The sequence below is a fragment of the Heterocephalus glaber genome, unplaced genomic scaffold (genome assembly GCF_053883595.1).
Source record: "Heterocephalus glaber isolate CG9 unplaced genomic scaffold, H.glaber_assembly_v1.0 deba00001479, whole genome shotgun sequence".
Lineage (NCBI taxonomy): Eukaryota > Metazoa > Chordata > Mammalia > Rodentia > Bathyergidae > Heterocephalus > Heterocephalus glaber.
This window is the reverse complement of record NW_028258316.1, coordinates 10,581,553-10,606,879: the sequence shown is the minus strand read 5'-3', so window position 1 is coordinate 10,606,879 and position 25,327 is coordinate 10,581,553. Positions and strand designations below refer to the sequence as shown.

The window sequence follows — 25,327 nt, the reverse complement described above, 5'->3', positions numbered from 1 at the left end:
TCCTTTCACAGCAGCCCAACACCACACAGACTCTGGCACACCATGAGCTCTCAAGAAAGAGGCACACGTGAAAGTAAGCTGTGCTGAGCTGAGAACACAACTGTCTGATGGAGGAGCCAGGGAAACTCTGAGGAGTGAAAACAGCAGTAAACACCTTGATAAACTGCAGAAGAACACCTGGGCAACTTAGCAACGTAGTGAGATCCCATCTCAAAATGAAAAAGGGCTGGGGGTGTACCTCAGTGCAAAGGCTCTAGGTTCAACAACCCAGTAGTGAAAAAGAAAAAAAAAAAGCTTAATTCACCACACTAGGCTAAATAAAAGGCAAACTTAGATGTAATGCAAGTTCAGTTTTCAAAAATCAAAAAAGGGTTTAAAGGCATACACTCATGTACTATTTATTCTACATCCTCACCTAGGGTGGCAAACCACTGCCCTATCACAGGAATAAGCTACCTTGCTTAAGATTTCCACATCCTCCTAGTGAAGCTCCTGTTTCCTCAGGAGTCTCCCTGCAACTGCTTCTTGGCAACCTCCACAGCCTGCCTTTTTCAGCCCAACCACAGGTACTGAGTACCCAGTGTTGCTTCCAGAACAAAGCCCTTTAAGACAGAGGACTACATGCAAAGCCGCTGTGACAGATACCTAGTCACTCACTGCCTTACCAGACCTCCCCCCAGTTCACCCACCCTGCTCAATCACCCCCAACTCCCAACCCACTCAGAAGCCAGGCTGCGGAGCAAGCGTAGGGGAGAACACACAACTCGGCCCCTCAGCCCCAGTGGGATCAGAAACTACGCACAGTCTGCACACCTCAATCCACAGCAATCATCAGGTGGAGGCTGCCTGGCCTCCGCCACCCCAACCGGGTGCTCATTAAAAACTGTCTGCAACTGCCACCCTTCGGTGTCCTGGAAAGAGCACAGCCTGGTCTGCTCCAGTGCATTGTTAGGGCCTGACTCACCCACAGACCTTCCTGATGACACTGGGGGTCAACCACATCTGCTAACCGGGAGCCAAGCACCCATAACGCAGGGCCACATCTCCAGCCAAGCTTTTAAAACGAAATTCCTATGAATCACAGGAAAAAAGCCAACCAACCAACCAAACCAAAAAACTTCTGTAAGTAATGTAAAACAGAACACCTAACACTCTGAAAAAATATATGCAACACACAGAATAACTAAAAAGAGCTCAGGGATAAATAACATCAATATTCCAAAAGAGAAAAGACACAGCAGTTTACAAAAACAAAAAACAAGGTAGAGACCTATACACGTTTAGAAACACCATTAGTATTCTAAGAAATACGAATTAAAACAACCACCTTGTACTTTCTAAATTAGCAAAGATTAAAAAGAACAACAGGTAGTGCTGATAAAGACAGGAAGTGAGCACATGAACACACTGGGAGAGGTGAAAATGGACACAACTTTTCTAATGGGAATTCAGAAACATCAGCTAGAAATGAAAAGCTACCCACAGGCCAAACTAGCAACTCTACTGCCTGGGAGTTAGTTAAAGAAATGAGTGAGCGAATATTCACATCATGTCCTTGCCTGTTTTTTTTTTTGTTTTTGCAGTACCAAGGATCAAACTTAGGACCTTGTGCTTGTAAGGCAGGTGCGGTGCCACTGAGCTAAATCCCCAGCCCTCGCATCATGTCTATAAAAAGATCATTGTTTATATTAAAACATATACATTGAACCTAGAGATAATAAAACACTACATATACAGGGCCGGGGATTTAGCACCTGCCTCGCAAGCACAAGGACCGGAGTTTGATCCCAGGTACCAAAAAAACAAAAAACAAAAAAACAAACAAAAAAACCCACTACATATACAAGTTATTAAACATCACAAATCAAGGGCCAGGGATTTAGCTCAGTGGTTCCGCCACCTGCCTCTCAAGCGCAAGGTCCCAATTTCGAACCTCACCAAAAAAAAAAAAAAATCACAAACCAGAAGCATTTTTTTTGGCAACTGAAAAATGTCCAAGATATAGTATTTAGGGGGGATTCCAAAGCAATATTAACAGATATTATACAAATCTGGAAAAACATAAATCAAAATATTATGTTTATTTGTTAGTGGTGCTATTTTCATTTTGTTTAACTTGTTTCTTCAAAGAGCATGCATTACTTGCAATTTTTTAAGGTATAAACTTGGAGAAAATTCAACATTCTGAAGGGATGAAAACAACAAGCCAAACCCCTATTACCTTGCTAGCTGTCACATCTTTATGTCTAACAGCATCACAAGCAGCTTATTCCTGAAAGCTGTACACCGGGGCCTGAAGGTCAATCCATGCCTGAGTCAACAGTCCCAAGGAAGGACAGCAATCAATCATCACAAATAAATACACCACATCTCTCTTTACCACTGTCCTTAGGAGGGCTTCCGGAGGGCATTTTAGAGGTAAAATGATCTTAACAATAATGTCTCTGAGGGTATGAGGATCGAGCCAGACCCCACTTATCCAGAAGTGTACCTTGGGAAACAGCTGTAATAACCTTATGTGGTATAAGAAATTTCCAACCACACTGGTTCTGTTTCCTCTTCAGGGATGACAGGTAGAGTGATCCCACTTTACCTAAGAGGACTGAAGCTCAGAGGTGTGAAATTTGCCCAGATCACATGCCCAGTGATTAGCCAAACTGGGATTTCTAAGCCAGGTCTTTCTGCATTTAAAGTGTGCAACATTCTTTCCATTCCAAGTTGCCTCTTAAATAGCAAAGCCAAATGCTTGAAGTCAAGATTAGCAAGTAGGCCTGGAAGGAGTAGCTATCTTTTCTTAGCTTACCGCCCCCAAAAAGACATGCTTTCAACCTGGCTTTTTCTTTAAATTTCAACAGAACGATTAACACACATCTGGATATAGTTAATTTGCGTGATTTTACTTGGAAATTCAAATGAGACTGGAATTTTAGTTAAATGTTTTAAATGATTAAACATATGCCATTCACTGTTTTGTAATGCCACTCAAGTATCTGTTCCAAATCATTTATATTAAAATAGCCACAGTGGGGAAAAAAAGCCAAAACTTAAATTTGTCTCCATTTTCTAAAAACCCAAAAAATCTTTGTGATCATATCCACATTAGTACAGGTTCAGTATCCTTTTTCCAAAACACAGGACCAAGAGTGGTTTGGGATTTTTTTTTTTAATTTGTTAATGTTTGCATATACATAATAAGATATCTTGATGTGACCCAAGTCTAATCAGGATATTGACATTTAACCTTATACAGATAGCTTGAGAAGGTAATTTTGTACAATATTCTTAGTGTGCCTGAGTTTTCACTGTGACCTATCACAGGGTGAAGATTTCCACTTGTGGAGACATGCTGGGACTCAAGGGTCAGATGATAGAACATTTCAGATTTCAGATGCTCACCTGTAGTTCAATTTGAACCTAACTTTCTGAAAGAATCCAATTTAGGACAAAATCTGAAATGCATCATGAAAATTTTACCTGTACTATATGTATTAATTTTACCTATACTACATGTTTAAAAACACCTGTATTAATATGACCTTGGGGAAGTGAGTTTTTTTAAAAAACATGTTTTTATAAATACTAAATCAAACTTAGCAACTCTATGATCTGTTATTAGACATACTAAAGATATACTAAAGACCGAAATAATTTTCTAAAACTTGCTGCCTAAACTGTCAGAAAGATCTGAAATTGAGCAGATAGAAATTTGCTCTTTTTTTTTTTTAAACAGTATCTATACTTATCAACTCTTGGACTATGGAAGCAGGAAACATTTATTGAGGGTCCCTAAGTCTCAGATCTTGAACTCAAGTGTTGAGGGTGCTTTATCACTTTATAAATAAGGAAACTGAGATTCAACTAGTTTCAAAGAATTTGCCAGGGCAATACAGTGGAGAAGCAGAGCCAAGATTTAACCTAGGCCCTGTGGTTCACAAGCCCACATACTGTTCATTCCCAAGTGACTTCAGAGATGATGCAGGCTCTAAGAATACACAGCTGCACAGGATGAGGCACAGGTCCTAGCCTCTCTAGCCATCTCCCTGGGGACATCACTCCAAGCACCACAAGGCTGCCACACTAGTCCATGAAGCAATGACTAACACAAGGTGATGATCCCTCAAAAACCACACAGTGCCACAGGCCTGCCACCCTGGTTTCCTCCCCCACACAAAGGGGATGACAATGGCTTGCATCTTCCTCAAAAAAGGGCTGTGAGAATTGAACAAGTCAGAGTCTCCACATCCACAGCAAAATGCAGGGTCATAGTAAGTGCTCAATAAAAAGTAGTGACTGTGATGACACTGAAACAACCTTCCCAGTAGCCATTTTATACATTCATTCTCAACAAATCCCCAGGCTGCCAGCTTTAATGGGAACAGAAGTCTTCAACATTTCTTCTCTCAAAGTCATGAAGTTCTTCTGAGAGGCAGCAGGAATGGATTCCCACTACTTTTCCCCAAATCAATTTAACCAGACCTTCACAGGAAAAAGCCCGCTCCTCTTGCTAAGGAGCGGTCCGTTTCAAGCAACCAAGGACCTGTTTGGCACCGTGGCCTGCCAAGGTGGAAGACGTATGCAGCGATAAAGGAGTCACCTGCAGAACTTTCTAATCCATCAGTGTCAGCTCTACCTGACAGAGCACTTACTCACACTTGCTCATTGTTAGCCGACTGGCCGCTCTTCCTGGAGAAATCTGATGCTTTCCATAGCCCCTTGGATGGGGGTCATTTTTCACTCTGATCCTGCTACAAGGCCTCATCTCCTGGTACTGGCGTTTGCTCTAGGGGCCAACGATGCCAACATGTGAAGAGGTGATTTATGAATATAAAACAATGCTATACCCAGGGATGGCGTTCAGCCACTAGAGAGCAGTGGAGTACCTCTCACCACTCAGGAAACCTGCTCCACAGACTAAATGGTTTAATCATATGCATGCATTTCATTATCTGCCTTGGCCAAAAGCTTCCAGGCAAGGCAAGCCAAGCAATCAGACAATCTTGCATTGCTTGCTGAAATCCAGATTTGTCCTTTGTCAGCATAAACAGTTTAATTTGATGTTTTCACTCCTGAGTAAGCACTGAGTATTACATTTAAACCCTCGTGAGGGGGAAGAATGCTTCCTTTTCATCAGCAAATGTACTTCAATGTCAGAGCCTACCTTTTATTCCCAATGAATTAAAAAATTATCCCGTTAATATGCTTAAAAATATATTTTTAAGTCAGTCAACATTTTTCAGTCAAAAACTAATTTCTAAAAAAACTCAGTTGTCTTTCTAAATGTAATGTAATGTAGCCAGAGGAGTTAAATTTTACTCTAAGTAAATAATTTAAACACCACTTGAAGGGACAGGAATTTTTCTTATAATTGCAAATCCAGCGTCTCATGGACCTGACAGGTTATAAACACTTATTCCTAAGAAAAGACTAACAGTCAGAAGGCATCCAAACCTAAAATGTGAAAGGTTCTATTTTATTAATGCATTTTATTGCAATGCCGCAAGGTATGGAGAGAAAACTTGTCTCTAAAAACAGAGGTGTCACCTACCTCTCTGTTTTCAGGCTAAGATGGAGGATTAAAATCAACTCCAGACGTGCCTGCCCTCACAGCATCCTACACAGGCAGGTCCACTGGGGACAAGCTCTCACTCAGCGCACTGGGGTACATGGACAGCCTGCACAGCCTGCTGCAGGAGGGTCTCTCAAAGGTACCCTTTCTCCTCTGGTCCTCCTGTCAAAGTAACTCCCCAAATTCTAGGTAGTCCATTCTGCAGACCTTTCCCAAGATTTCACATCCCTTAGAATAATCAAGAACAAAAGAAAAAGAGATTTTTTTTTTTTTTTTTGGCAGTAGTGGGGATCAAACTCAGGACCTTGCGCTTGCGAGGCAGGCAGCAGCACCACTGAGCTAAATCCCCGGCCTAAGAGATTTTAATAATTTATAAAGCATACCTAGTTTTAAATGTAAGTAAAGGTTTGCCTTGTCCCTAGAGCTTGTGTGTAAACAAGAAGAAATCCTACTTACTGTTTTAAAAAGGCAGTTACACATATGTGTTCATTTAATTCATCTATAGCCTAGATGGCATTAGCACCTTTTTAAATGGAAAAAAGCTTAAGTTCAGAGAAGTGAAGGAATCTACTCAAAGTTGCATAGCTCATAATGGCAAAGTGGGAATATGAACCCCAATCTGGGTGTTCTAAAAACTACATAATGAAGTCTTCTAATGCATAAAGTGACTTTCCTCTTAGTCTGACCAATAAGAAAATAAAAGATCAGCAAGTACTAGGTTATGAAAGTATAAAGGCACTTTCTTTAGCAAGGCCAACTCTCTGAGACAAGACCAGGTAAGAGGAAGTGGGATTTAAAGTGAAGAACTTAAAACTGTGAGCACTTCATACTTCTGAAACCTACTCCTGACAAGAGCTTTTATTTGCTTGTAGACAGACTGAAGACTGAACTCAAATCAGAAAAGACTTCATAGTAAAACGTCAGAGCAGGAAAAAAAAAAAAAAGAGGATAATATCCCACACATTAATTCAATACTTCACCATTTTACCTACAAAAGATGTTCAATTTTTTCCCCACAGAACCAAGAACAAAGTCCACTCTGATTAGAATAGACTAAGAACTAGCAAGGACTGACTGTATTGAGTTCCCTGTAACAATATAAAGAATTTTAGGAGTAAATGTTTTCTTTTTTCCTAACGTAATGGCACCATCTATTGGCTTAGTACCACCTTTGCAGCAACCAGGATGCAAAATGCGCGATTCAACTTTCATGGCCTTTTGATTCCCAGTTGGTTTCTTCCTAGCACTCCATAGCAGCATAATTTTTAAGACACAAAATCCATGCATTGTACATTTTAAATCTTCTAAAATGTACCTTATATATACTAATCAAAGCAGGAGAAAGTGCCAGAGAAATCTTAATATAGAAAACTGCACACGGACAATGTGTTGGCACTGAAAATTATTAAAACATGCAGCAAACATCTTACTGTCTGTTACACAACAAAGATTTTTACATATGGGATCTCATTGCATTCTCTCACCTTCCCCACATGGCAGTTCCTCTAGCCACCCTTTACAGAAGAAATAGGCAAGGCTCACAGACAGCTAATGAATTATGGACTTAGTATCTGAACCCAGACTGACCAGCTCTTTTCACTAAGCCAGTATCTCCAAACGTGCTCTCAAGAGCAATACATATATGTAAAAATGCATATGAACTCCGAGTGTATTCACACATGACACAACATCTCAGCACCACAATGACCTGGGATATTCCCAAAACCAAAAAGAAAAACCAGCACTCTCACCACAACAAAAATCACATTAGCTTCATTTTACCTTTTTTTGCTTTTTTGAGACAGGGTCTCGCTCTGTAGTTAGGCTGGCCTTGAACTCATTATGTAGTCTAGGTTGGCCTCAAACTTGTGACATTCCTCCTGCCTCAGCCTCCCGAGTGCTAGAAGGCATGTGCCACCACACCCAGCAGCTTCATTTGAGAAATAACAGATCTGAGGTTCCCAGAGATTATGACGAGGCTCTGGTCAAGTAGAACTGGCACTAAAGCAAGAGCTTTCGTGGCTTCTTCTAGGGTTCAAAGTTATACCCCAGAAGGGTACTGAAAAGCCCATTCTGGGTGGGCAGTCTCTGGCTGTCTAGGAAAAGCTTCCACTTGAATGAGGTTCCCTGGACCAACACAGTGCCTCCCTCGCACAACCCCTGGCAGATGCAGACTCAGACACAACCCAGGTACCCAAGGCAATACATCATATTCTGATCACTCGTCCCTGCCCCAAGTGTAGGAAAACAAATTTCCAGCAACACCACAGTTATGAAGTCTATACATAAGTCCTTCAAGAAGGCTTTTATGGTGGTCCATGAACTAAACATGGCTGCTGTCTTAAGTGAAAATGAATATAGAAGAAACACTTGTCATTTTGATGTGTACTAATTGATCCAATGCAGGATAACTTTCAAAATCAAGGCAGGTTGGAAACATCAAAATGCCTACACAGGGCTGGGGATTTAGCTCAGTGGTGCCACACCTGCCTGGCAATCGCAAGGTCCTAAGTTCAATTCCTGGTACCAAAAAAAAAAAAAAAAAAAAGAAATGCCTATGGAAAGGTTGTACTTTAAGGGTAAAAATATAGAGAAAATGGCAGGTCTAAACTCTCTACTGATGTTCCAACTTAATTCTAAGATTCTTTTGGCCACAAGGTAAAAACATCCAGTATGTTCCCTCCTTTGTCCCTAATCTTAACTGCTCACGGGCCCTGTAAGCTGGGGCTTAGCAGGTGCTTTCCAGTAATTAGGAAACTACATCCAGTTTATTTGGAGATGGAATTTTACCTGAATGGCCCTGGCAGTAACCCCAAGTCTTCCCTCATGGTGCATACCAATGTTTACTCCTTAAGTTAGTATTTCTAAATTGTCCAAGGGCCTCATTTCCAGGAATGTCATGCTTGCAATTTTATTCATGTTAATTCTCCATGTGGATAAGCGAGCAAAATAAAAATTTTATATACCTTGCCAATGCTGCTACAAGGAACACTGCCAAACTAATAGCAAGATGGTCCCCAAGCTTCTCTTGACACTACTTCAGTTTGCCTAATAAAGAAAAGCTGGTAAGTTCAAAGAATGAGCTAATTAATCTGAGAATTAAAAGTCCACATTTTGTCTATTAAAAAATGACTAAACTGCTCTCCTTTTCTTAATAAACAAAAGTCAAAGAAACCCACTCAGTTTTCAACAATCACACTGATCAATCACCAACAGTCTCTTCCATATTATTCTCTTAAAAGAAAAGAAAATGAAACCTTAGGGTCCCCATTCTAACACATGCACTTCCCTGCCGGGTGACCTTGGCAAGAAACCTCTGGGAGTCTCAGTTTCCTTATCTGCAAGGCAAAGAAGACAGCAGCTACAGCACCATGTTGCAAAGATTAAATCAGTGAAGTACCTCACAACAGCAGCTGTTGCTGCAGTTGGATGAATGCTGCTATCACTATGGTCAACATTACGTCCATTAAGAAAGCTTTAAGACTGGGCTTCGGCACAGGAGCTGGATGCACTCATTTCCCAGGTGCACCCTGAGGAATGCCAGTCCTTGGAGACGAGGCTCCCAGACGCACTCAATGCAGAGCAGAGATGAGCAAGACAGGTGGCAGAGTAGAGTCAATGTAAATGAAGAGCAGCCTTCAGGCACCTGGCTGGCCGCCAGCACAGGCCCTTGGGTAAGCAAAATTTAGGCACCCCTGTCTTGAGGTGATTTGTAGCTTCCAGCTCTTACTGTCAAAAATCTCAGAAAAAGAAAAAGTTAATCACAAAGTTTTGCTTTTATTTCTCATAATAAACTCATAATTTAACTAAAACATGAGAAGTCAGATGAAATATTCATTTTCTAACAAAAGTTATGCTTATGGAAGGCCTCAATCACACCGCGCATGTTAATGTTCTATGGGAGCATTTCATCTGTTGTTTGCGATTTAGTATGTAGCTCGTCCAAAGTAAATAATATGAATTAAAACAATATCCATCAACTTGGACAATCCTGGAGTTCTCTCCCAATACCCACCTCCCCACCCCTCAGAAGAAAGGAAGAAAAGAGGAAGGAAAAAAGACAAATCAACAACAAAAATCAAAGGCAGATGAGGAAGAAAGGCAGCCCTGCACAGCTACTATCACAGGAAACAATAGCTAAAACTACAAGAGCGACAGAGACAAAGCCCCGGGGCAGTATAAACTGCATTTTACATTCTCTGTAAAGTGCTCCTCACTACAACGGACTTAGATTGGAAAGAAACAGAAAATGAAAATTTTGTTGTCTTTAGGTCACAGGATGGTGGATAACTTAAAAAAATCTTTTTGATACTATAAAGCTGTTTCAGTAAATAATGGTTTTGTTTGTTTGTTTGGTACCAGGGATTGAACTCGGGTCCTTGAGCTTGAGCAGCAGGTGATGGTGAAACCACTGAGCTAAATCCCCGGCCCAAGTAAATACTGTTTTTAACATTCAGGGTAGAAAATCTACACAGAGAGTAATCAAAAATACAAAAAAACCCAAATGCCCTTTGTGAATGCCCTTTGTGTTCTGAAGCAAGGCTTAATAGCTTAATGAAATAACAACTGTAGACAATAAAATCACTGCTGCTATATTGTACTGAGTGAGGCTTGCTTGAGAAGAAAGACAAGGGTTCAAATCCCAGCTTTGCTACTTTCAGGCTGAGTGATAATAGCTAAACTGCTAAATCTCTCTAAGCTTCAGGTTCCTCATCAATAAAATAGCAATAACAGAATCCTTCGCATGAAATGTTAACTGAAAATAATGTGACAGCACCCAGCGGACTCTCACAGAAACGCTGCATAAATGTGCCTTAAATTTAAAATAACACCAAGCTTCAACAACAGCTAAAAAAGGAACCATCACATAACAATGCTTTGTGCTGTTCTCCTAGAGCTAAACTGGGCCACACAAACAGAGGACAATCTAAACCACTTCTACTCCAGGGAGACGGTGAACTATTGGCTCTTGTTAAACTGCACTAAGGCTGCCAACACTAATTTCAGACATTCTTTGGCATAAACAAGTTAGAGAATCAGAAAAGTAATTCACCATCAAATATTCACAAAGTAACAGGAGTCTCGGGGAAAAAGACAGATTCCAGTTTCAGGGGCAGGAGGGACAAGGGCTGAGGAAAGGGGAGTTTGGCCAAGGTTGCAGTTGTGGAATCAGGACCTGCCACACCAGCCGCAACAGCCAGCAGACAGTGGCTTCAGGGATAGACCTTGGCCATGGGGAATACTCCAGGCAGAAAAGCCACTTCTGACAGGTAGCTGGCAGCAGGAGCTGATCAAGTCTGTTTTGGGGAGGGCAAGGGACTGTGGCTGCAGAGGCCCAGGGTACAAGTGGAAGTGGAACAGGAAAAGAGATGGGGCAAGGTGTTTAAAGTCCAACTGGAAAGGCAGGTGGCCCAGGTGGTAGTCACTGGAACACTACAGCCAAGGGCCAGCAGAAAGCTGGCACTGACGAAGAAGCAGACCACTGCTGGGGACTCAGGACTCAGCCTGTGGGTCAGATGGTTGCGGAGCACTCTGAAGTGACAGGAGTCACCTCTCAACAATTTTGGCCAGGAGGTGACCTTCCTCCCTGCCCCAGCCTCCCTCATGCCAATGCAGCCCTGCACAGCTACTATCACAGTGAACAATGGCTAAAAGAAACTACAAGAGTGACAGAGACAAAGCCCAGGGCAGTATAAACTGTATTTTACATTTTCTGTAAAGCACTCCTCTCCACAAGGGACTTGGATTGGAAAGAAACTGAAAATGAAAGCCAGCTCTCTCTAACAAGCAAATCTCATCCTATCATTGCCTGGACCAAAACTTTAGCTAGGAAGCCCCAGGACAAAATCACAAAAGCTCGGTCTGCAGCATCTGGACCCTGTCTGGCTTCACTTTCCAGCTGCACCTCAGTTCCACCTTCATACCATCCACCAGTCTTCATCCCTCCCAGCTTTGCCTCTGCTGGTGCCCCTACCTGGAACCCTGGACACCACCCAGCACTGCTCCTGCCTTGCCCTGCAGCTGACTCCAGCAACTCAACGGGGCAGGGGGTAGGGTGGCAGATTCCTACTCAACAGTCAAGTCTCAGCTTCAGTGCTACTTCTTCCCATTTTTCCATGATCAAATGCAAAAATACTCAGTGCTGGTGAGGTAGCACAATGCATCATCTTCTCTGGGTGGAGAGTAAACTGGTGCCATCTTCTTGGAGGGCAATTTGGCAACAGCTCTCAAAAGGTAAAATGCACAGTATGGCTTGCCATCTGTCACTTCTGAGGGCTGCCCAGCAGCTGTACTTTCTTCCTATATCTGGGGAACTCACGCCTGCCCCTGCCCCTGATTGGGAGGCTGAGCTCACCAACCAGAAGCGCTCACCCTTTCCAGGAAGGAGCTCTCTCACAGTGGGAGACCACAGACACGAACACAACCTAACCTGGAAATTTCACTACTAGAAGTCTATCTCAATGTATTTCTTACAAATAGATGAAGACGGGGCCAGGGATTTAGCTCAGTGGTTTCGCAGCCTGCTGCGCGTGCACAAGGACAGGAGTTTGATCCCCGGTACCAAAAAAAAAAAAAAAAAAACCAAATAGATGAAGACACATTTGTCATAAAGCTGAGAACCAAAATACCCATCACTAGGAGATTCAGTCAATAAAGCATGCTACAGCCATATAAAGCAATTCTATGTACCTGCCATTACACAAATAATATGGATCTATATACACTGATACAAAAACCTCTTCAAAACACACTCATCCTAAGGGAGGAATCAAACATGTAGCATGACTTCATTTATGTGTTTTTAAGAGGGACAGACATGTATGAAGAGATGAGAGGCCAGACATGGTGGCACATGACTGTAATCCCAGCACTAGGGAGGCTGAGACAAGGAGGACTGCCATGAGTTCAAAGCCAACCTGGGCTACACAGTGCAATCAAAGCCAGCCTGGATTACATGGCAAGACGCTGCCTCAAAAGAGAAAAAAAAAAGAAAAAGAAAAGAGAGAGATCACAGAGACAGGGAAATGGGAGGGCTTTATTATAAAACATTTTCACCACTCCTAACAGTGGTGACTGTAGAGAAAGGGTACAAGACAGGCTAGTTTTCATTCGGTACTTCATCCCTCGATTGTTTTATCATGCTCATAAAGTACAGTGGTACCTCACTTCATAAACTTAACTTGTTTTATGATTTGGGGGAAGATGGTTGCAGTTGTGTTTGTGTGGAGAAGATGGCTGAAGTTGTGTTTGTCACCAAATATGGAGTTTGTGAACGGAAGTAAAATTTTGTCCAATGCTTTTGTTTGGGAACTGGTTTGTGAACAGAAGCTTGCGGGAACTGAGGTATTACTGTTAATTTCAATTTAAAAAAATGTTCTGACTGGGGGTGTGGCCCAGAGGTTACAGCACTTGTCTAGTATGAACAAGGCCCTGGGTTAGATCTCCAGCACCAAAAAGAGAAAGAAAATGTTTTAATGTCATCTGCTCAGAAAGGACACCCCCAGCATCCACTGTCCACACACTCTTCCCTATTATTCTTTCCTACTACTGTTCTTCTCCTCTAGGGTACTTATCCCTGTGCATTCTTTTAGATTAATGTGCAATTAATGTCTGTCTGCCCCATGGGGCCACAGGCTCTCAGGTGGCACCATGCTGACTGCTGTCTTCCCAGGACCTAGCACAGTGCCCAGCACTAATGGTGGTAAATAAGTATCTGTTAAGTGAATGAAAAGATCCTATACCCCTCTTAAGATTGCTCAAGTGAAGTGAAGCTCTTCCTGACTTCCTCCAGTTTAAAAGTGGCCCTTTCTGCCAGGAAGGGGACTGGCCTGTGTACATCTCACCCTCATGGGCATCTACCTCTGCCCTCCCTGTTAAGTCTATGACTGTCATGAAGGCAAAGACCCTCAAGTTCATCTTTGTGCTGCCCGACACAGTGCCTCCTCACAGAGGCCACCTGCTAAACAATTGAAGAATGACCAACAAACACACAAAATCTCAAAAGAGTACCAGCATTTTAAATCAGCTGTCACTGCTGCCTCACTCTTCTTAATCCTGTCTTTAAGGAGAGCAAGAGCTGACTGTGTGAAGTGGTTCTAAACAGAAGTGCTCTATAAACTCAGAACTGTGGCCTCATCACCTGCAACTCAAACTGGATCTGGAGGCACAAGATGACTGTACAGGGCAAAGTGGGTTGCAGAAGTGAAACCAGCAGACACATCTGGGTGCCTACTCACTCTGAACAACTTTTCCTAAATTCATCATATGCTCATCAGACAAATTATTACAGTTCAAAAGCAAAAGAAATCCAATTTTCCTTAGAAAAAAACAAAGAAATCCAATTTTCCTATTTTAAAAATGAAACTGTTTTTTATCAATGTCGGATTTCCTGAAACTGATGACTTTACTGAGGTGACAGAAGAGAACATCCTGAAAGAGTCAGATGTGGGGGTTATGGTGCCTGCTATTCTCAAATGGTTTCATAGAAAAATAATGATGCCAGGCCGGGGATTTAGCTCAGTGGTTCCAGCAACTACCTAGCAAGCGCAAGGTCCCAAGTTCGTTCCCCAGTACAAAAATAAATAATAATACTAATGCCATATACTGTATGTGTAAAAGCTTATGTAGTAAAATGTTAACTGACAGATCCGAGTAGAGGGAGTGTCACTTTATTCTATGTTACTGTTACTTTCTGCAAGTTTGAAATTTTTCAAATAAAAAAAAAACTACTTAATAGATTATTCTTTTACCACCACTTAAAGGTATTAAACGGGGACAAATAAAAACAATGGAAATAAATGGAAACTTTAATGTAAATAAACATTAAATAAAATTTAATTTTTAAAAAATTAAATAAAGCAATTCAGAGAAATTTCTAAACTAGTTGAAATATCTCCACTCTAAAACAATTGCAAAGATCCATTCATATGGTATCTTAGAGTAAATCACTCTTCCAGACAAACAGGTAACACCTGTTGTAGAACCCTTAGAAGAGACTAGACAACACAATGGGATAGCAAAGTCTCAAACTGGCAATTTCCAACTACTAAAGGAAGCAGTCTTCCCAGATTCAGAGGCAAGATACCAAGACAAAAACGTAAGTGGTAAACAACAACAGCTACACATGACTGTTACCTTTCTCGAACTATACAACTGACTCATTAGAATCTGAAAATCCCAATTCCTCTAAATATAATTTTAACTTTCTTTTTAAGCCAGGCTCAGTGGTGTACACCTGTAATCCCAGTTATATGGGAAGCTGAGGCAGGAAGATCTCAAGTTCAAGGTCATCCCCAAAATATGGCAAGACTCCATCTCAAAAAAAAAAATTTTTGTCATGAAAAAGGTCTCTTCTTGCCAGGTGTAGCTCCATATACCTGTAATCCCAGCACTTGGCAGACTGAGGCAGGACTGCCATGAGTTCACGGCCAACCTGGGTTAACATAGTGAGCTGGAGGTCAGCCTGAACTATGTAGTGAAAGCCTGTCTCAAAAAACAAAAACAAGGGCCAGGGATTTAGCTCAGTGGTTCTGCCGCCTGCCTCGTAAGCGCAAGGTCCTGAGTTCCATCCCCGGTACCAAAAAACAAACCAAAAAAAAATTTCTCAAGTAGAAATTAGTGCTAAAATACAAGCATAAAAAGCTGACGTGAAAAAAGATTTACTGCTGTTTATAAGTGAGGTACTACAGCAGATGGTTTATATAATTTTCTAATCATTACAACAACTTGGTGGGTGGGTGTTGCTGACATTTCACAGGTGAGGAAATCAAGGTTCAGGAAAGAACAAACATCCACTATGCCTCAGAGATTAAAAGATAAATTGGGGACCCAATCACTCAAACCTCTCTGCATGTACTGGGCACCATTACAGGTGGAGCGTCCACTCCATCTTTCCAACTTAACTCTGCCATTTGCCACCTGCCTTCCTCCTCCCTACCACTCCCAGGTCCCCTAATCCTACGTGAATTATTTTTTTAACTTTTTGTTTCAGATCACTGTACATCAAACACAGATGTAAGAAATAGTTCCTATATACCCCTTGACCCAGTTTTCCCCAAAGGTATATCTCACATAATTAGAGCACCTATATTTCTTTTCTTCTTCCTAGTATTTATCACTTCCTAGCACTTTCTAATACTACAAATATACTTTTATAAGTGTTTATTGTTTATTACCACTAAAAAACTCCTCACAGGCAGGACTCTTTACCTAGTATCTAATCTTTATCTTCTGTTCACTGCTATATCCCAAGTGTAATCCATAGTAGGTACCCATTAAATATTTGCTGAATGAATTAAAGAACCATAATGCACTGCCTCCTTTTACAGGAAGACCAACCCTCAGGAGATCAACTTGGTAAAAAGGATTCTGAAACACAGGGAAACATTGCACTCACCCATGGTGACATAAGGCAACTTATCAGTTGATCCGTGAGGATAGATGCTGTAGAGGTGAGGTCCGGTAACATCTATTCCCCCTAAAACTAGGGCCGCACCAATGTAACCTTGATACCTGGTGATCAGAGTGTGCATAAGAAAAAACATGAGTCTACACAGCATCACAGCGAAAGCTGCACAAGAAGTCAAATAACAAAAGGCTTCACTGTTTCATTAAGAGCTTATTGTTTTGTTTGGAATCAAAGGGGGAATACAAGTAATGTTAGGAGGAACATCTATAATAGCCACCATAAACAGTAAATTGTGAGGTGCTCCACATACCTCATTTCAGTTCAGCTCACACCCTCCTCTGAGAGAGGGCACTATCGTTCTCACTAGGGAAGAGAGAACTATGTCAGAGACATTAAGTAGCTGTTTGTGTCTCGGAGCCAAAGCTGGCTTACTCCAAAAATCATTGGCACCCTGCTCATCACGCCTCTCTGTGACCAGTGGATAAGCAACCTTCAGAGTTTAACAATGAGGAGCTGCTAAGCTCAACCACTCAGATGGCCCAAGAACCAACCTCATCACAGCCTTGACAGAAAAGAGGCTTCTGTCTAAATACCTTTTCCTTTGAGTACTTCCACTAAATTATAATCACAGAGCTTATATGGAGTAAAGGTGAAATACTTCATCATTCAGGACATGAATAACTCCATGATAATAAAACAACCGCTACCATCCACCAGATGAAGTTCTACCTTTTCAGGAACATGGACACAATATATCTTTCACCCCATCTCAAGGTAAATGCACATGTACTTGTTCCTTTGGACTCTCTTCCTGGTTGGTTTACCATTTCTATATATTCTTTTCATGTATTTGGTCATTTTTTACCACTGGAATTGCAATGCTAGATAAACACAATGGACTTAAAATTCTCCACTGTGAATCTTTAGCTCTTTAAGAAACATGAAACCAACATATGCTCAACTTGCCATGTGCTATACCCATAAAAACTGAAACCAATAAACAGAAAAGACCAAAATCATAATTTTGCGGTCTGAGAAACAGGTACACATCAAGGAGCTCTCTTAGTAAACAGAACAGTCAAGTCCCTGGTCCCTGGTCCCTGGTCCCTGGTCCCTGGTCCCTTGATTACCAAACTTTTATTTCATAGAGAATTTTTCATTTTTAAGTGAAAAATTCAAGAACAGGGAAGGATTTAGAAGCAACCTAAAGAGGGAACAAAGGTTCAGAGGAAATACATAATTGGTCTAAAGCCACCTGAGGGCAAGACTGGAACCTAGGACCCTGAGGCAGAAGTCAGAGCATTCAGGCCCACTGCCCCCAACCAATCCAGTGCCTCTCCCACTATCGTCTGAGTAGGGTGTTTAATAAAGACAATAATCAGCCAGTTCCCTTCCATGCTAAAATATAACCTGCTTGATGCCTTTACAAGAATCTTAACATTCGATCCCCGGTACCAAAAAAAAAGAATCTTAACATATTTTGGCCAAAGACAGAAATCGTGAAAAACAGATCCTAAGGGCTGGGGTTATATAGCTCAGCGGTAGAACGCCTGCCTAGTATGTGCAAAGCCCTGGACTCAATCTCAAGAAACATGCAAACAAGCCTAAGGATATAATGAGACAAACTTACAGAAAAGAATGCCAAAAGATATTTACACCATAGTTTATGACAGCAAAAAACTAGAAGAGAGATGGCTAAATAAAGTGGCAGAGCCACGTAACACAACACTACATAATCATTAACAATCATACTACTATTCTCATCCTGATCAGAGGCAGTACAACCTAATAAAACTTTCTCTCAGATAGTTCTATGTGTGCCAAAATGTTAAACGAAGCCAAGTGTGCATAACTCTAATCCCTGCTCCTGGGGAGGCTAAGGCAACAATATTACGAGTCCAGGTCAGCCTGGACCATCTACCAAGACCCTGTCTCAAAATTAAACTAAAAAAGAGCTGGGGATGTCAAGCTCAATCCCCAGTACCAAAAAAATAAGTTAAATGTGCCTGTCAGAATTTTGGGGGGGACTCAGAAAGTTATTGTAGAATACAACCTAGTGAGTTAAACAAGCACCCAAAGGTTCTATGCCCCAAAGAGCTTATAGAATATCTTATAATACCTTCAATGTCTTAAAATGGCGAGTATCATTAATGTTCAGAAAGTGGTTAAAATGTAACACATCCACAGAATGGATTACTGTGATAGCATCAAACACTGTAAGAGCATCCACGGTTCTTCAAAGTTTATGGGTCACAGACCCCTCTGAAACACTGATTAAAACTCTGGAATCCACCCCCAAATAAGTTTTTCCTACTCCAGGAGGCTCTGGGTCTCCATAACTCCTCCACTGGCTCAAGCAGGAACTCCTGATTCTGATTACATCTGCTAATGGAAACAATCCACACAACACTGTTATTACGTGAATAGGGTAAGTCAGAAACACAAAGTGGGATGCCATTCTTGTTTATGCACAAATATGAGAACAGAGATATAGTATGCCGGGTATGGAAAAGTATGTCTTACAGAAGTCCAAGCCTATACTAGACATTGTCATAACCTTACCTCTTTATTCCTTTCCCCCTCAAAGTCAAGAGACAGAAACTAGTGTATTCATTTAGAGAAAGAAACTGGCTCAGAGCAATAAGGTGAACTGCCAAGTCACACAGCTGGCAATGCTGTCAAAAGGACTTAACCCAAGTGCTGAAGTCAAATCCTAGGCCTTTTTCCTTTCCACCACTGATTCATTTTACATAACTCATCAAAAATATCCCAGGACATAAAGGACTACATCACCCTGGTTAAATGTGGAAATGTTCCTCTCAAAACTTTGATAAAATTTAACTTTTACAAAGTACATTAAACTAAAAATGATTAAACACTGAATATAAGATACTTTAGAATTCCTAAAACATTTTAAAGAGATTAACTGAGATATTTCGCTAAATTATTATGTAAAATGCTTTAAACAACATTGTGAGGAATCTTGAAATACTGTTTTGTTTTTTTTTGTACCGGGGATCAAACTCAGGTCCTTGGGCTTGCAAGGCAGGCAGCGGAACCACTGAACTAAATCCCCAGCCCAACCAAAATACTGTATTATTTGTGGCAATTTTAAAATTGCTTCATATGTAATGTGCCATATATGCCACAAGAGGGAGCTTTGTATTTAAAATTAAAATTCAAAAATGTCTTCAGAAATCTTATTAGGCTGGAGGAATTTATTTTGTTGGCAAGAATTCTCCTGGAATAGGATGATGGCTGTATATACAAAGGGCTTGGCATAGCCAAGCCAGAACAGGACTCAGGCAGACTAGGCTTCCTACCCAGATGACTCTATGCCTTGGTTTTCTCATCTGTAAAATGGAAACTGTATATGCCGTACTATTAGCCTTGCTGCATACCCACTACTGAGAAGTAGGCCTGTGCTAGAGATGTAGATGAAGATCTGCAAATTCTCAGGAAGGCACAGGACATGAAAGAAACAGCAAACTGAGGCAGGTGGGGACTGTGACAGAGCACATTCCCATTGAAGGTGACACCTACCACTCTGTTCCAGGTTACTGCTGTGTGTTATCCCATCCTCTTTTTGAACTTTTTCAAAAGAAGCCAAAAATCCAGAATTTCAAATTCAAATCTCCCAATTTATAATTTTTTACTACTATTTTTAAAAATGTCACATGACTTAAATAAACTCCTCTACAGGCCAGTGGCCTATGAGCTACCAGTTTACAATCTTTGCCTTCTATTTATGCTTCCCTTTAATTCTCACAACCCCAGCGGAGATATTATAAGGTTCATTTCACACAGAAGGGAAAAAGCAAAGAATCTGCTAAGGGTGAGGCAAATTCCAAAAGAAAAAGCCAGTTTTCAAACCCAAGACTAAATGCCCAGGCTGTTTCCACTACAATACACTGCCTCTCTTACATAGGTTAAGAAAGTGGACTTACGTTCAGAAAACTGTCAAGACATATACAAAGTAATGACAATACTGAAGGAGAAAAAGAGACACAACTACTCACTGGAGGCTACAGAGGTAGGGAGAGGCCAGGCCAGGCCAGGCAAGTGACCACACTGCTACAGTAAAGCCTTAATTTGTTCACTTAGAAATATGAGATGGCAGAGGTGACAGTGATCTCGTTGCAATATCTGTCACACTATTGATCACTAGGGTTGATTCAGCTGATCTGGCTGGTAGGCAGGTGTCCCCTCCCTCCCTCCCTCACCGCTCCGTGTGCTTCCCTCCTGAAGCTGCACGCTCAGTTGAAGAGGATGACCATCCCCCAGTGGAGGACCATTTCCTCAGTCAAAGGTATACAAGTAGCTGCACTCCCCTGCTAGAACCTCCAAACAAGCTCTCAACATATAAGAGATGGTAATAAATAGCCCCTCTCTCAGAGCACATACATGAAGCATTTTAAAACAAGGCCTGGAATTGAATAAGAGATAAAGGTTGGTTAATTATCAGTACTATTATACCTACTCACAAACAACTACACGTATCACTTTTCACTGCATTAGTTTGCTCCTAAAAGAGGGAGGAAGTCACTTGCATTTGTGTGTTGGGGGTTTGAGGGTAAGATTCATAGGACAAACTCAAAGGTTCCACCAGCTCTCAATTTCTTACCATGAGTAAAATTGTACAATTTTATACAATTGTTATGGCTTAGATCTTAAATGGCCTCCAATGCTTCATGTGTTTGGAAGGTGACTGGATTATGGGGGCTTACAGGTGATTTGCTGTTAGGAGATGGGGTCACTGTGGGCATCACCTGGAAGAGTTTATATAAACTTCCTTCCGAGCTCGACTCTCTGCTTCCTGACCACCATGAGAAGAGCATCCATTCCTCTGCCATGTCCCTGTGCCATGTCATCCTTATAGCCAGCCAATTATGGACTGAAGTGAGACAAAATCAACCTCTCCTCCTTTAAGATGTGGGTATTTTGTCCCAGCAACAAGAAAAGTAACTAAAACACAAGCAGTATCCCTACGCTTCAGGAAATTAATTGTTCACATCTCCCCAATTATTCTGGGGGAGAAAAAAAATCAGACCCTATAAATTTAAATGCATTATCAAATGCCTTATGAAATTAAAATGGCTCTCTGTACTCTGGAGCCTGAGGCAGGCGGATTACTATGAGTTCAAGACCAACCTAAGCTACATAGTGAGTTCAAGGGTCAGCCTGAACTACATAGTGAGAACCTGTCTCAAAAAAAAAGGCTTTTAATAACTGATTTCTGGAATAAAACATGTACTTCTGAATGCTTTTTCCCTAGTTTCCAAGCTTCCCTTGGCTGAGAATCTAAGATATGAGAAAAAGATGCTAAGGAAAACCCTGTTGTGGAATCATACCTGAAAAGCATCTGCTTCAGCATCCGATTGGCCGTCACAACTCTGGGAAGGCGGCCAGTAGTGAGGGAGTGGAGCTCCAAGTTGGAAGAAATGAGCTGGGTTGTCATGTCTGTGTCTGCAGCTGTCCCAGCACCACAACAGCTGAAAAATACAATGAGGAACTTCGGTGACATTCAATTACCTAGAGGCTCAATTAGAGTGGAGTTTCTTGGACAACGTCCACGGAGTGCAGGTATATGGAGATGTTTTGAATATATGTGCAATAAAATTACTAGCTATCTTAAACATGAAATTGAGAATACATATCTAATTTCATGCAAAAATATTTTCTATGGCCCAATGGAATATTTCAAATCATTGGTTTCTATTCTTTTAACAGAGTGCACATTTTACTAATACTACAAATATATCCAACTTTAAAAAGCAAAGTGTGTTAAAAGTCTTGCAATTCGTCATTTACCAAATATTCACTACCAGGTACCAGTCATTACACTAAGGACTAGGAATAAAGAAAATACGATAATCTGGGTTCTTAATTTCAAAACTGAGAAGACACACAAGTAGACAAAAATATAATATGCTACATAATATAGTAGCACGGATACAAAATGCTATGGGAAACTGGAGGAGAGAGCAATTTATTCTGATACTTAAGAAAAGGATTCATATGAACTGGCTATAGAAGATTAAAAACACTAGAGGCTAAGAAGAGGAAAGGGCATTTCTAAGCCTATGGCCTGGCACAAGCAAAGGTGAAATAGCCTGGAGATGAGGGAAACAGGGACACCAGGACATGACGGCAATAGGGACAGTACAGACGTAACTGGAACATAGGGTAACGGCATCTGAAAAAGCCTGAAAGGTAAACTTTTTTTTTGGTACCAGGGATCAAACTCAGGACCCTGCACTTGCGAGGCAGGGGGCAGCACCACTGAGCTAAATCGCCGGCCCTGTAACATGGTATTTAAAGCCTTATACAATCTCTCAAAAAGTTTACCTTGGGCCAGTGGTTTCGCCGCCTGCTGCATAAGTGGGCGGAAGGACCCGAGTTCCATCCCAGGTACCAAAAAAAAATACCATGCTACAGATTTCCAATTTTTATCCTGAAAATAATGTGTGAAATATGGAAAGTCTCTCAGAAACTTTTTTTTTTTTTAAGGTACCGGGGATCAAACTCGGGTCCTTGCACTTGTGCAGCAGGTGGCGAAACCACTGAGCTAAATCCCCGGCCCCTCAGAAACTTTTTAATAAAAAGAGTTATCGGGCCAGGGATTTAGTTCAGTGGTTCTGCCACCTGCCTCACAAGCACAAGGTCCCGAGTTTGATCCCCAGTAGCAAAAAAAAAAAAAAAAGTTATCAGTACATCTGTGTTTTACCAAGTCCAATATAGTGAAAGAGTAAACAATATGATGGAGAAAAGACCAGAGGCAGAGAGGCCAATTCAATGACAACTGCAGTAGTGTAACTAAGAAAACAGAACCAAAACAAAGACTTTAGCAGAGGGAAGAATAGGAAGGAAGAGATTCAAGAGGCACACAGAAGGCAGAACTGTCTACCAATTGAGCTGGAGATGAAAACAGAGGACTTGAAGACAACTAGCTTTGGAGACAGGCAGATGTAAATGCCATTTAAGAGAAACAGAAAACAAAGGCTGAACAACAGGGTTTAGTGAGGACAGATGTTCAATTTTAGCTCTAACAAGTTTGAAAATTTAAGAACTATTCAAACTAACCAATACTTACTAAATATTAGGTGCTATGAAGTGAATTTTTGAACAGTTCTTGTCAGCAACAACCATCCCTTCAGTTGCTCTTGTATCTGCTCCAAGAACTATGCCATCCTAGTACCAAAAAAAAAAAAAAAAAAAAAAAGGTTTTAAACAACTTTACGTACATAAACCACAGTCCTCTATACTGTTTAGAAAAAACATTGCTGGCAATACCTTGCTCCCAGTCTGATACCGAGTCAAAAATATCCTACACTCTCAGAATCAAAAAAAAGCTTCTTAAAAAATATTACTGATTGTATCCGCCAGGTAGTATGGTGGTATGACATCATTCCCATTTTGCAAATAAGGTTCAGAGATTCAGTGAATTCTTCATAAATCACAGCTAATCTTTTTTAAAAATCTGGATTAAGAAAAAAAAAATCTAGATTAAGACTCAGAAATTTTCTCACTAAAATAGCCACCCTTGTCAATTTGCTTTTTAAAATGTGCTATGCTGGGTGTGGTGGCACACACCTGTAGTCCCAGCACTTAGGAGGCTGGGATAGAAGAACTGCCAGAGTTCAAGGCCAGCCTGGGCTACATAGTGAGTTCAAGGCCAGCCTGAACTACCTAGCGAGATCTTGCCGCAAAAAAGAAAAAAAAAGTACCCCTCTTCATGTGTAACAACATTAACCATTATCCCTTTTGACCCTTAGGGCAGGAGTTACACCCATTTGATGAATGGAGAGGGTACTGCTGTGAGAAGTGAGCTGCCCAAACTTGGAAGCAACATAAAAGCATTCAATGGTTAGACATGTGTGTCTGACCCCAAATTCTGTACTGTCCCATTACATTACCCACCTTCCTAAAGTAACTGAAGAAAAAGCAAATTGCCTTTCTGTCAAAAACTGCAAAGCCGGGGCCTGGGATTTAGCTCAGTGGTTCTGCCGCCTTCCTTGCAAGCAGAAGATCCCGAGTTTGATCCCCGGTACCAAAAAAAAACACAAAACAACAAACCTGCAAAGTCACCAAAGAACATAAACTGTTAAACGCACAAAACCTTCTGACAAAAGCTGTCTCTTCTAAAAGACCTATTTTTCAGATGCGCCCCTTAACACCTGCCCGTCCGGATTCAGCTGAGAGATACAGGAGTTCAAATGGACCGGTTCCTGGTCTTGGCCTGTCCTGCTCACCTTATAGACCAACCCTGCAATGGTAGTGCCAGTTTTCCGGGCTTTCGGAAGCTTGAATCCCTTCTTTGCAAAATCGGCTTCCAAGATGGCATTCCTGCGATCAAATGCGAAAATGAAGAGATGAACGGTAAGACACCACTGCACCGTTCCAAAACGCAGAGTGCCTAACAGGGAACTTAGGAAAGCTGTTCCCCTTCACGCCCATCTGTTCACTGAATCCTCTTACTTTCAACACTTTCGCCTCGACTTTCCACAAAGAGAGTACCAAAGCGGGGGAAGGGGGCGGGCTGCGACTCGTCAGAAAAGACCGAGAGTAGCGGTGTCCCAGCGCAATGGGAAAGCGAGAGGACAGACTCGGCCTCAGGGCAAAGCCATGCTCAGGCCCTAATTCCCCTGAGTCACACAGGCCCCGTCAACCATCTCTCGCTCGCACTTCTCTGCCAGGCGGTGGCCCAGCTCCGACCCCGCCACAGCATTCCCACTCCCGCCCCGGACCTGGGCCCTCACATAGCCGCACCTGCGGCAGTTATCAAACGAGAAACCTCCAACCGGTGGATCATACACCGACACGGCCGCCATCTTTCTGAGAAAGTATTTCCTGGCCGGAGGTGGCGCCAAGAAAAAGAGCCGAGAACTTCCGGCGCTCCGGGCGACAAGGTCGAAGGGGCGGGGCAAACTCCGCTTTGGAGCGATTGATCGTAGAGCTCGCGCTTCCTAGAGAGGCCCAAATGTGCTTGGCACATACCGCCTCAAGTGCTGTGGAGGAGTAACTGACTCCCGGAGCCTGCAAAGGATTTGTCTGAGGCAACCGCTCCAGCCTCCACGTGGGCTTCCTAGATTAGATGTATTTCTAAGGTTAAAGTGGTACCGCGTTGCTTTCAGAGATATTAATACCCAAGACCCAGACACCTTTTTGGAAGGAGCATGTCTCTTCACCTCTCTGAATCTGTTTTCTCCGCTGTCGAATGAAAAGAACACTTTCCTCAAAGGGCCAATAGAGCTGAGTGTGATGGCTCAGCAGGCTTGTAGACCCAGCATTTGGGAGGTTGAGGCAGGAGGATCCCTGTGAGTCTAAGGCCAGCCTGGGATACATTGTGAGTT

The 25,327-nt window shown here is 41.8% G+C and overlaps 1 protein-coding gene across 1 annotated transcript in view; it reads right to left on the bottom strand.

Moving 5' to 3' along the window:
- Positions 1-24,855, bottom strand: part of Psmb7 (proteasome 20S subunit beta 7) — a 59,152-nt gene extending 34,297 nt beyond the window's left edge. The window contains exons 1-5 of the mRNA XM_004849396.4: positions 24,744-24,855; positions 24,227-24,320; positions 23,068-23,165; positions 21,326-21,466; positions 15,963-16,078 (exon numbers count right to left, since the gene is read on the bottom strand). Of these exons, the coding sequence (XP_004849453.1) occupies positions 15,963-16,078; positions 21,326-21,466; positions 23,068-23,165; positions 24,227-24,320; positions 24,744-24,805 (511 nt within the window). The 5' untranslated portion in view covers positions 24,806-24,855. The remainder of the gene's footprint in view (positions 1-15,962; positions 16,079-21,325; positions 21,467-23,067; positions 23,166-24,226; positions 24,321-24,743) is intronic.
- Positions 24,856-25,327: the final 472 nt, after the last annotated feature.